Source organism: Aphelocoma coerulescens, chromosome 1A (assembly GCF_041296385.1).
Source record: "Aphelocoma coerulescens isolate FSJ_1873_10779 chromosome 1A, UR_Acoe_1.0, whole genome shotgun sequence".
Taxonomy (NCBI): domain Eukaryota; kingdom Metazoa; phylum Chordata; class Aves; order Passeriformes; family Corvidae; genus Aphelocoma; species Aphelocoma coerulescens.
Window position 1 is genome coordinate 34,570,232 of NC_091014.1, and position 13,051 is coordinate 34,583,282.

The following is a 13,051-nucleotide window of genomic DNA, read 5'->3' on the forward strand; positions in this document are numbered from 1 at the left end:
TGATACTGAAATGAAAGCTACGTCATTTTCAAATTAATAATGTTAATAAAATGATTGTAATATGCTAATAAGGATTCTGATAGAAATATATTTGTTAACAAGAGATCTGAAAGTATATTAAAGCCATACTTTGTATACAAAATATGGTTTGTTTTTTTTTAAAAAACCAAACCCAAAGTCCAGTCTTCTAAATTCAAAGTGCTCTGTTACTGTATAATTCAGTGTTGGGGGAAAAAGGAGCCTGACACTGTGTAGCCCTGAAGTTAGTTAGATGCTTCATAACTTCACTTTCTGATGGTGAAAAATCTAACATTAGAAAAATAACTCTTGCTCCATAGAGAGGAGTCTGTAGAACTCTGAAGAAGGGTGGAATTTCTTTTGCCTCTTAAAAGCTTTCAGAATCTGTGGGAGACAAGTAAAGGATGTTTCATTCTTTTGGTTGTTTTTCTAAAACTACTGAATGTATGCACAGCCATGCTTGACTTTGTGACGACCGTTTATACATGTGAAATACTGACTGCTGAAGAGCCTTGTATTCAGACATGGAAGTCCTGAAAATGTGTGTCCCTTTAAATACCAGTAATCTTGAAAATTAATAAACAGAAAGGCATCAGTGGATACTAATTATTTAAAATATTGTATAATATCTAAACTTTGTTCTCAATTCTAAATAATACAGCAATCTTGTAAGTGAAATTGGGTAAATGAAGAGAGTTTCTAGCCTTAGAATTAAAAAGGGTCAGTTTTTTACAAGTTCTTTGTAATGTATGTGCTTGATTCCTAAACTATAAATGAAATGTACTGTGACTTTGACAGAAATACTGAGTTGTGTCATTTTTGTTTGTGAGATTTGTTTTCATCCCTAACAGATGCTTCAGCATAAGTGGAAAACCCATGTTTAGCTCTGCCTTCATAATGGGTGTTTGGTTGTTGCCCGACTAAAGTTTAGGCCAAGTTATGCATTTTAAACTACCATCCTCATGTTGCTCTTTCTTTTATTAATCTGTCTTTCTTTGTTGTGTTGTATTGACTTGAAGCAATTGTTTAGTGAATGCCAGATCAGTACTTATGTTGGGTTTTTTTCCTCCAGGCAGTGACAGGTATTGTATGTTATGCCTGTAGAGTTGCCAGTTCTTTGCTACTTTACCAGGAGCTGATGCGAAAAGGAATTCGATGGCTAATGTAAGCAACTGATTGCATTTTATGATGGTTTTTTTTTTAATTGAATATGCCTTGATTATCAATACATAGTTCTGTTATCTCTTGATATCTTGGGAGGTTTTGTTTATCCTTGAGTAAGGACAGGATGAATTTTCTCCTTTTTTTCTGTCATTAGGGAAACAATTTTTTTTTTTTTTTACAATAAAAATGAAGGTGTTTGTGAATTTAATTCTGTGGATAATTTAACCTCTTGTAAAATGCAGATACAATTAAACAGCTTGCACAGGGTATTTCTATATGAGGATTATGTTAATGCGTCTCTAACTGAAAGCAATTCCTCCTGGCAGTTATTGCTGCAGGTATATAATTGTGTTACTGATTGCTGGTAGGATGGCAATTGAATACTTTTTTTATAGACTAATGCTTCACTTTTTTAGTGAAATAATCAAGGATGATTACAATGAAATGGTTCATAAAAAGTCTGAGATTGTCATCAGGCTGGATTTCTGCAGCAGAAACATTGAGAAAGCTGAGAAAATGTGAGTAGAAGTGCTACACCAGATGCACTGATCTTTTATTTTATAATTTTTAGTGACTACAGTGTTTTAAGTTATGATTATTTGCAGTGGTTTTGCATATAAAAATTTAATTTGAGTCAGCATGGATTTTCTGATGGCAATGACTTAAGCAGATTTAGTCATATGTGTTACTCAAATTAGAGTGTTAATTTTGCTCCTTAACCTAAAGAGAACAAACAATTACTAGTGAGTGGTAACTGAGGGTGTTCTTTTTCTCCTTTCTTCTCTGACTCAGCTCATTTGCTCTTATTGACTCTAGAAGCTGTAGTAAAGCTTGGAACCAAGTAGCTTTGCTTTCATTAGTGCTTTTATCACTGAGTTTGGTTGCATATGACTTTAAATACTGCCCCCTTACACAGTTTTAAGACTGCAGCATTTTCTGTGTGGAAGGAATTTTAATGTTTAAATATAACATAGAGCAGCTGCAAAAAAAACCCCAAATAACCAAACCCACCTCCCCTTGCCCCCTCCCAAAAAGGTGTTATTATGTGGTGTGATAGGAACTTTAAATACCACCTCTTCTTAGCATTCTCCTATGGGTGGTAGTTTTCCTGTTCAGCCTCCTGCCAGTCTTCCCTAAGTGCTGTCTTAGTCATAGGATTCTCTAAACTTGCCACCAGGCTGCTCTGAAAATGCAGATACCCAGAAGATGATTAACTCACATATGTAGAACCACTGGCTTTGCAGAATAGACTTAAAAATAGACTTAAACCTGTTGGAGCTGCAATGCTTGTGTGAATTGAACACCTTGTGTGCAGTAATTGTGGGTACCCAAGGGTTTGACAGATTTGCTCTGTGTGTACCAAACCTACCTTAAAACCCAGGTATGTCTGTATTGGCTGCAAAAACACCACAAAACCACAACAGTGAAATGTGAAGTTGGTAACTTGCAAGATAACACTATGCCTGTGCAGCCTGGCTACAAATGGTCAGGGCAGGAACCCAAACTCCCCTTCAAGCCCATTTGCACTAGTTGGCAGGGCTAGATCTTGTTCAGTCTTTGTTTGGTTCAGATAGTTTCTTCCTGCATTCTGCCAGAAGAAAGCCACTCAGAGCTCAGAATGAACCACTGTTGGTTCTGATTTGTGGCTCTGGTGCATTCAAGGGTAACTCAGCAGCAGTTTGTAAAAAAATTACGTTCATTTGTTGTGAACTGAAGTAATTCTCATGTGGACAGAAATTTTCTGTGTTTGCACATGGTCTTCTGGCCTCTTACAAAGGGGCAGGATTTTCAGTTTGTTTGACTTTGCTAACTCCATAAAAGTCTTCTAAAGGACATGTCCTCTTGTTTGTCCTTCCTTTTCAAGGCTGTGCTTCAAAGCATGACAATGCAAAGTCTTTGTTTGAAAAGGTAAATAAAGCACTGGACTTGAGCAAAGTATGTATTTTTTGAAAGCAGTTGAGCTGTTTGTGATGTTGTTTTTAAAAATAAAATGTACATGAGACTCAAGAGGAAAAATATTGTCCTGAATAATTTATTTGGCACTTGAACTATGGTTGTTGGAAACTATCAATATGAACAGATGGTCCTACTATCCCAGCCTGTGAGCATTTAACCCACTAAGTTTTCTCAGAAAAGCATTTTGGTACACTGAAGTATTAGTCTGTTAATGACTACTTTAAGTACCTTTAGTTTGATAAGAGTTTAAAAATTACTTGATGAAGGGAAATATCCTTTCACCGCCTGTCATGTACAAGTAATGAGACTAGAATAAAGAATTCAGGAATGGACGTTTCAAAATTTATTTTAACAGTTCCAATGTAGGAAAAAATCAAGGAATGTTTTTTTAAATCTCAAATGTTTCCATTCTAATGGCCACTTAAATTTGTCAGTTTCATGGTTGTTGCTTGACAGAGACTGTATTTCATATACAAAAAGAGGCAGTTACTGAATTCAAGGAATACTTCGAGTGTATTCACTGCTTGTTAATTTTCTTTTTTAATTGCTTTTTTTTGCTGGTCAGATATGAGAATTTGATGCAGATCAACTTGGAAGCATCAGAAGTGGATGAAATTTCAGAGATACACACAAAACTCTTGCGTGTAAGTGTCTTACAAAGTTACCCTGTCATTGAAAACGGTGTTTCTACAGAAAAAGCCAAATGTGTGATAACACAGGCTTCTGTGAATAACAACTCTGAATTTCCAATGTAATTTCTAAATTGCCAGTAGTTGTTAAAATGTCCATACTAATGTGAATATCTTTCTGAAAACAGAGCAAATCCTTTTGTATTAGCTCAGTGTAGTGAAAATAAGTTCCTGAAAATACATTCCTGTTTTCTAAAATACTCAAGAATTATAACCCTGAAGTATATTTTACTATGCTTTTTTTTTCTTTTCCACTTTTTTCCTTTCCTGAAGGAATTATTTACTACTTTTTTGGCTTTCTAATTTGTTGCATACAGAAACACACTTCAGAGTGATTTGCTTTGAAATATGTATCATGTTTCCAGACATGTAAGGAAAAATTGAAAATAACTTAATGCACTAGGAGCAGGTATAAAGTTCTCCATTCTAAAAGCAAAAGATGATTAGTGCATTTTTATTTTGAAGATTGTATGAACTGTAGAGAAAGGAAGGTATGAATTATGTGAATAGTTATTATATGAATTCTTAATAAACCAAAAGAGTACGGGTAGAAGTAAATAAGGGTTATATGAAAGGTTGAAAGATATTGTTGAAAGAAAAGAAATTTTAACTAACAGAAATGCCGGTGTCAAATATGATTCTTTCTTTAATAATACCTTGCTTTATCTGCTTCTAGCATAGCCTAGGCAGATAATTGGACCTATTTCTTTAATGGAGATCAGTGAAACAAATGGGTTTATAGTATTAACGTGCTAAAGTAATGCTCAAGTAATTTTTCACTTTACTCAGTGATAAGATTGAACCTTCTTGCTCTTATGTAGCTCTCCAGCTCTCAGGGAATAATAGAAACTAGTCTTCAAGATATCAAAACCAAACTTTCTCCTGGTGGTTTACTGGCTGACACGTGGGCAAATCAGGAAGGCATGCATCCAAAAGACAGAAAGTGAGTAACTGTACTTACTGTTCTAATATGTATTGAATTCTGCATTTAGTTGTAGTTCATGAAACTCATTAATAGGTACTTGAGTTTATGTATAAAATATCTCATTTTCTTTCGTCACTCTAGTCCAGAAAGGTTGCAGGCACTGCTGTCTTCCATCACAGACATCTACTATCAGTTCAAAAAAGACAAAGCAGAACGAAGTAAGTAACTTAAGTGATTCACTTTTAACATAAAATGTGACACAAAGGACAGTTCAGTCTTAGTTTGACTAGGGTGTTAGTGGTAGGTATGGAGAGTTAGCCACAGTGCATTTGTCTGTAGGTCCTTCTTAGCGTGATACCATGCTAAAGCCCATATGAGTGAAACACCACTATTAATAGCATTAAATTTGAATTGCAAGACTGGAGAGGAGGAAAAAAGTGTATGACCACTTTGACCTATCAAAAGAAGGAAAGTGTGTAGGAAATGGGTAAACCTAGTAGAGTTTTGCATAAATACAGCTAACAGAATTAGATTGGTAATGTGTGTCATCTGCTCTGATCCTAGGGCTTCCTTATAATGAAGAACAAATACACAAGTTTGACAAGTAAGTTTTGAAGTTACCTTTTGGAACTACCATGATTGCTTTCAGATCCTCCGGGTGCTCTTGCCAATGACCCATTCTCTTGATTTTTATTGTAAATCGTAACCTCTTTAGGATTGCTTTGTAAAAAATTTCTTTTAAATATCTTAAATACATAGGGGGATGAGTGTATGAGAATGAGGTGCTTTCTGGCTGTAGAGTTTTTTTGCTTATAAGCCTTCTAAATGCAAAATACCTGTTCATTATCTGAGCATAAGTGTTTTATAGGAAGTACACTTTTTTCCTGGTTTTTTTCAGGGAGGAAAAAGCCCTGAGTAAGATTGAAATGCCTTTGTGGCTAAGGTGGAGATAATTTTCTACAGATGAGTCAAATATGGACTAGCTGAATGAAATTCTAGAATGATTAAATCTTACAGGAAATATAGCACACGAAATTAATTTTAATGCCATTCTCCATGCCTCTTTAAAATTGTCACTCGTGCAAGGTGTCCACATTAAGCAGCTGTGTTTACTTGGTTCTCTAAACTCCCATATCTCTAAACTCCCAATCAGTCTTCACTGATTCTATACTGTTGTACTTGTCTCAGGATTTATTCAGTTCCTCTCATGCAGATGCTTAATGCCATTTAAATTGCCCTGAAGTATCTGAGACGTGCTCTGAGACTGGGAGGTAGGACACAAATCAAATGGGAAACCTACACCTTTCTGGACAGGTGATCAGAAGCAGGGCAGGGTATCTTTGCTGGAGAAGAGAAGGTTGCATGGAGTCCTCCTAACAGCCATCCAGTAGCTGAAGGGGGGGCCTACAAGGAAGCCAGAGAGCAACTCTTTATCAGGAGCTGCAGTGATAGGACAAGGAGTAATGGCTTCAAACTGAAAGAGGGGAAATTTAGGTTGGATACATTGAAGAAGTTCTTCTCTGTGAAGGTCACGAGACACTGGAACAGGTTGCCCAGAGAAGTTGCATCTGCCCCATCCCTGGCAGTGGTCTGTGACAGGGTGGGTTGGAACTAGATGATTTTTATGGTGCCTTCCAGCTCAAAACATTCTAAGTTTCTATCTTAAATGATGCTAGGTGCTTATGTGTAAGTGAATAAATTATTCTCCTAGTGGCTGATCAGTTGTGTGGTTCCCTAGACTTTGCTGAATGCTGCATGAATTTAGACACCACTTATGTAATTTTCTAAAAAGTCTTGCTCTTGATACCATGAGTGTGGCTTCACTGACAATTACAGATATAAAGCTGTCGTGGAGAGGGCACAACCATGCCACTTGATTTTCCCATAGTGAAAGCTAAACTGGGTAACTGCCAAGCAGAGGAGAGGGTTTTCTACTGCGAAAACCATGTCCTTGTATATGATAAACTTCAAATAAATATGTTTTGTTTTCATGGTTTGAATACCAGTATATTTTTTACCACAAGTATCTCCCTGGGACTGTACAGGTTTGAGATCCTAAGTCCATCTTTTTTATACTTGATTCAGCCCAGAGGGAAATGGCAGTGGCTTTTGTTAAGGACTGTGTGCTATTAGCAGCAAAGGCTGGCCTTTGTAATATTTACCTCTAGGCAGATAAGGGAGCAGCACTCAATTTGAATTTTTTTTTCTGGTTGAATGATAGGTACGCATTCCTGATGACAGTTCAGCTACACTCTAGCTAGAATTTAATTAACCAATATCTGCCATGCAAGACTTAATGAAGTACCAGAAGTAGGTGTTAAGTCTGTAGTGTTCCTGTATCCCTTACACTTACTGGTGCAATGCATAGAATGGCAATACTATTACACTGGGACTACTGTCTGCCATATTAACGAGAATTGGGTTTTGTTTTCCTTTCCTTTTCTGCTTGTTTCTTTTTCCTCTTGTCATAAAATTAGGCTCACACAAAACTCCTGGTTTTTTTTCACATGTATGTTACTCAGCAAAGGATTATTCATATATGCCAGAAGTTCCAGGTATCTGCAGTAGGAGAATATGAAATGATTAGGACTTTTGTCCTTTCCATTTAGAATCCTTAAGTACATCAGCTGACTCAAAGACTACATTTGGCCATTTATTAACATACAAATATGAATACAAATATAAATTAAATGCTTCAAGTAATTTCTTTTCTCCCTGCTAGGGAATATTTTTGAGACATAAATTGTCAGTTCCTGTAGAATGTTGAGTTCTTACACCTTACAACAGCATGAATGAAGGTGTTTGCACAGATTTGAAGTGCACAAACCTTTCTCCAAATTTCAGAAAGTTTAAGGAATGGGGTTTTAAAAGCAGGATGACACTGTTTTGATTGTTTCTGTGTTGCAGGCAGAAGCTTTATTTGCATGCTACAAAAGCCATAGCTCTTTTTAAAGATGAATGTGTCAGCAAGTATGATACATTTTTGGACAAAGCTGAGGACTGGACAAGGCAAGCTATTGATTTCTTTAATATTTGGTAATGTTCACTGCACCACTTTTATATAGGGTAGCTCTTAAAAGAAAACTCTTTTTCTTTTAGGAAAATGCTGCACACAAGGAAGCAGTTACTGGCTCTCACCAACCAGTGTTTTGGCATTGAAGAAGAGGTGTCCAAATACCAGGATTATATAAATGAGGTAGAATGCTTCAAAATTATGTGAAGCATTTGCATAGATAAAAGATTTCCACATATTTTCATGTCAATAGTGTTGTTTATAGTGAATCTTACATTAATGCAGTTGTATTAAAATACAGGGCTTTGTGGGTACAGAATGTGGTCTACAGTAGCTTCATTGCTATGTCAGAGTGGACTACAGAATGGTGTTAATTTTTGAATAATTTAATAATGTGATTTTTTGAATTGTGACTTGATTTTGGAATTTGGTGCAGTTAGTTTGGTTTGGGGTGGGTTTTTTTTTTATTTGGGTGAGGTTTCTTTGGTGGGGTTTGTGGGTTTGGATGTTTTGGGGTTTGTGGATTGGGGTTTTTTTTTGGTAATGTTACCCTTTCCTCCCCCAAAAAATCAGTGCAAATGGATGTGGGTTCATTGAGAAATTTGCTGTGCAACTGTTACTATAATATTTTCAGAGGACCTAGAGGATTATCCTAATTCTTTTAGGAAGTATAAAAATGCTACTTCCATAGTCAAGATTATGGGATACACACTTAAGGATGTCAAACTAATGATTGGACAGTGACTCTACAGGATGCAAATTTATCAGAATTACCTCAAGATTGAGAGAATAAGAACATTTTCATGTGGTAAAATTCTATTTTTTTAGAAAGGAAAGATAAATGAAAAAAAAGCCCTTGCTAAGTGTAAAATCAGTTTAGGAATGTTGGACAGCTGCATTTTACTTGTTATTTGTATTTTAGTAGCACCACCAATCCAATGATTAGGATCCAGTTGCCCTAGGATATCTACAAACATAACAAATAGATAATTCTTCCTTTCCAGAATTTATTATGAAAGTATTAGATAGGAAGATGGAACAAACCAGGGAATTATAGGTTGTGTCAATACAAAACTTGCTGTGATGTTCTCAGCTTAGAGCATATCAGCCACCTTAGTACTGTAATGAATTTATGTGGTATCACAGCAATGGAGAATTTTAAAAAGGATTTTAAGGTGAGCATCAAGATATACATGACAACTTCTATTGTAACTTAAATTTCCTTTTTATCTGTTACAGTTACAAGATGCCCTGCCACAGAAAATGTTTGCAGCTTCCAGTGGGATGAAACATACAATGAATACAGTCTATCCCAGCTCAAACACATTAGTAGAAATGACTCTTGGGTGAGAATTTCGTAATGGGATTGATGTAATATTGTATGCTTGCTATACAGGGAAATTTTAAAAAATTAATTGACTTAGTGATTGCTGTATTAAGATCAAGAATTTTACATTGCTATAGTGGTGGCACAGAATCAGAAGTGAGTAGGGGAGAGCACTAATATATCATCTGTCTCTTTGTAAACAACAACTTACCTGTCCCTTATTTTGTATGTAATGGCAAGTTGCTGGAAACTGAGGTGGTGAGTGATCAGAGCAGGTAACTATCCCTATAAAAACTGTAACCTTTCTTTTGCTTCTGGTTACTACAGGATGAAGAAACTAAAGGAGGAAATGGAAGGTGTTGTTAAAGAGCTGGCTGAAAACAATCACATTTTGGAAAGGCAAGCAATTATTTTCCCTTTTGGGGCTGAAACTAGGCTTAATTTGGTACATTCTATGGATCCAGAATTTAAACTAAGGGAACAATTCTATAACGTCTTTAACTGTAAACATATTTTGAACTTTCAAATGAAGCGTAACCAAAAAAAAATATTCAAAACCTTGGAACATTGCTGTAAAATCATTCTGACACAGTCATTTTTGTGGCATTTTTGTTTCATGTTACTTTGGTTTAGCTAATAGAAATTCCTGTTGCAGAGACAGATCAATTCTGAATTTAAATACAACACTGTTGCAGCAATGCAGTGGTGTCTTTTAATTCCTCAGTTTTAGATGTTATTTTTAACAACTGTGGAATTACACCAATCTGAATAATGATTTTGCAGTTTTCAGATACCTTAAATAAAGTAAAGAGGCAGACATGTTTCTTAAAATCCTGAGAGGGTATTGTCATTATCACAATACAGACTGATGTTGATTTTTTTTCCTATGATGATGAGAAAATACATAAAAATAAACATCTCTTGAAAGTTCCAGGGTAAATTGCTGGTAGAGTGGAGTTTAGCTTCAGGCTGAATTAGTTTTGTTTTGTTCCCCACTCCCATTCCCATACTTGCAGCACAGCTTCCTCTCTTCCATCTTCTTTGCAGATACCAAAGTTAGGTATAGATGCCTCTGTTGGCATGTGGCAAGGGAAAGGAAAACCCCATAAGTAAATTAAAGATTGATTCCATAAGCTAGTCAACTGTCTAAAAATATACTGGTTTTTTGGTTTAGATTTGGTGCGTTGACCAGGGATGGTGGCCTGCGGAACGTGGACTGTACCTAGCTTCCAGAGGACCCAAAGAGGACTTGTAAATTTTTTCAATGGGAAAAAAATACTGTTGGGACAGTTAAAGGCAGATAATAAATCTGTATCCGGGTTTTTTTTTTTTCCTTCAACAACTGTAATATTAAAGAAAATGTAAATATGTATAATATGTAAATACAAAAGAAATATATATCTTTTCTTGGTCACTTTTAGGATAGAATAACTTCTGGCAGGGAATTGAGCCCTTTGGAGGATCTCTGAGGAGTCCTAAAGGGAAAAAGTATTGTTGATGAAATTGACATTTGTCTACTTTGAATATTGCCCCTTTTTTTCAGAATGCAGTTTAGTCTTCATTGCAAGAGGACTTGCAGTACTCCAAAACACTCTTGTATAAAGGGTATTTTGGATTTCCTTTAACAACCACTATTATGTAGGAGTTTAGCTGAATGACTCTGATCATCACAGAACATGATGAATGTTTTAAATGAGATGTTTCTAAATGAGTGTGAATAGGGACTAAGAGCGCAGATAGGACAGAACAGAAATGCATTTCTCTTTCCTTCACATCCAAACTGTTAGTTCACTTCTTCTTGAGAAAGCAAATTCACAATATTTTTTAAGTTCTCTCCGTATTTGGTGCTATGTTGTCTGTAATCACTTGACTGCTCAGTATATGGAAGTTTCGCACTCCAGCTTGTCAGAGTGAATGTAAAAATTCATTTTTTGGAGTACAGCATTTTCAAACTTTCCCTGAAATTTTGTTGCTCACCACAACAACAGTGGGTACTTCAAACAGCTTCTTCTTAATCTTATTTGCAGGTATAATTTTTTAGAAAGGTTAAAAATTTGGTATGAGAAGAATTCGTGGGCAGTCAGTAGACTGGATAGCATCATGCCTCAGTAGTAACTGAATAGTGGAAAATAAGGTACCAGTCTAGATCTTTAAAAGGGACCACTCCCATTGCTGACTTAAAACTGAGGTACCAAACTTTGATGGAAAATTTAGTAAGACTGTATATTTATTTTCCAGCATCAGTAGTTACTACTTCCAGGATAGAAAATACGTTATTGGGTTGCAGAGATGCAGAGTGAAACATTCTGCTCCAAAATACACAGAAGAAAGAGAACAGGAAAACAAAACCTCTGGAAACATCCCTTTGTTTGGATACTACAGATTTACGTACTTGTTTCAGAGTAGCATGCAAATATTACAGGACTTGTTCTTTCCTTGTGGAAACCTGGCCATGGATGTTCAGTGGCGTCCAATAGCACTTCTCATTGCTGCATTATACCTGTAAGAGCTGGACCAAGTATATTTAGAATTTTCCATAATTACTGGTGGAACATTTAGGTGTAAACTAAACAATATTGACCAGTGATAGCATCTGGCAGTTTTGTGATGCTTACTCCCTGCTTATCTGTCCGGGTCAGAGCACAAAACATTTTCATTTCCTTTTTAGAAAATATTTGGAGAGAAACTTACAAAATTTATAAACGAGTGTTTCATTTTAAAATAAAAGGAAATTCGCTTGCCTTGATGTCCAAGACCTGCTTTCCAGTGTTCTTGGTGAGAATCAAAAAAGGGAATTCAAACATTTTTACACTCATGTGAGCAGCTTCTGTCTTTGTCACCCAAAAAATCTAGCTATGCAAAAGGAGTGCAAGAGTTTGTCACACATCTTTTCTTGGCATTCTTAATAGTTTTAAAATGCTGGAATCATGTCTAACTGGAATGTTTTAATGCCTGCTTGTACATTTGTTCATTCACATCCACAGTCTCACTGAGTATCACATGAATAAATGTTAAAAGAACTGTGCTCTCTAGCCGTGCATAAACTGTATTTTGTTTCCAACATTATAACGCTTTGTTGTTTCAAAGTTCTTAATCTTGAAAGAAATCAAATGCTAGGTGGAATATATAATTTCCAACTTCCTTATACTGAAGCAATCTGAAAAAGAAAATTAATTGTAGTAAAAGTATAGTCTGTATGTTGAAATATGTGCAGCTTTCTTTTACATGTTTGAAAATGTTGTGTTGTATTTTATGTTCATTTTAAACATTGCTGGCTTTAGTCTTGCTGAATACATCAATAATCTTAATCATGTTAAAATTTCTAAGGAACTTGAAGTAGCTAAGGAACTTGAAGTAATCCGTTCATAATCTTATTATGTTATTATGAAGCAAATAATTTTTCAAGTCAAAGCATAGTGTATGGTACCATCAACTTTTTGCTCAAACTAAGTGTCCTGATGCTATGAGTCATGCTATTGATTTGCCAAAAGAAGTAATAGAAAGTAATATATGGTTCTTCTTCCTAAAGCTGGTTTACTGGTTTGGGGGGTTTAGCTGAATATATTAATTATCTGTTACTTGAACAAACCTATCTTCATAGGAATTGTGAAAATGCATGACTGAACAGCTTAATGGCATAAATACATCATCAACCACTTATTGTACAGTGTGTACTTCTTCCTTTTCATTATTTAATTTTCTGTTAATTTCAGAATTGCCTTACGAGTTTTATTTCCTTGTAAGCACAATAGAGAGCCTGAAATATGAAATTGCAAATTGCAGCTCAGTTTGCATTATCCAGCTGTTCAGAAAATGTGCCTTGCACAACAGAATCACTAGCATAGGCAATATGGTAGAGCCACTAATTCTTCTAATTTTTTTTAACTACTTGGTTGACGTGTTCTGAACAACGTTAGTACTTTTAATGGTGGCAAAATTCCTAGTGTGTGCTCAGTATG

The 13,051-nt window shown here is 35.6% G+C and overlaps 1 protein-coding gene across 1 annotated transcript in view; it reads left to right on the forward strand.

Moving 5' to 3' along the window:
- The window catches only part of TBK1 (TANK binding kinase 1), a 28,418-nt gene extending 15,670 nt beyond the window's left edge, over nucleotides 1–12,748 (forward strand). The window contains exons 11-21 of the mRNA XM_068998506.1: nucleotides 1,091–1,182; nucleotides 1,599–1,700; nucleotides 3,704–3,782; nucleotides 4,649–4,770; nucleotides 4,894–4,970; nucleotides 5,317–5,356; nucleotides 7,660–7,761; nucleotides 7,852–7,948; nucleotides 9,005–9,111; nucleotides 9,420–9,491; nucleotides 10,267–12,748. Coding sequence (XP_068854607.1) covers nucleotides 1,091–1,182; nucleotides 1,599–1,700; nucleotides 3,704–3,782; nucleotides 4,649–4,770; nucleotides 4,894–4,970; nucleotides 5,317–5,356; nucleotides 7,660–7,761; nucleotides 7,852–7,948; nucleotides 9,005–9,111; nucleotides 9,420–9,491; nucleotides 10,267–10,318 — 942 coding nt within the window. The 3' untranslated portion in view covers nucleotides 10,319–12,748. The remainder of the gene's footprint in view (nucleotides 1–1,090; nucleotides 1,183–1,598; nucleotides 1,701–3,703; nucleotides 3,783–4,648; nucleotides 4,771–4,893; nucleotides 4,971–5,316; nucleotides 5,357–7,659; nucleotides 7,762–7,851; nucleotides 7,949–9,004; nucleotides 9,112–9,419; nucleotides 9,492–10,266) is intronic.
- The last annotated feature ends 303 nt before the right edge of the window (nucleotides 12,749–13,051 follow it).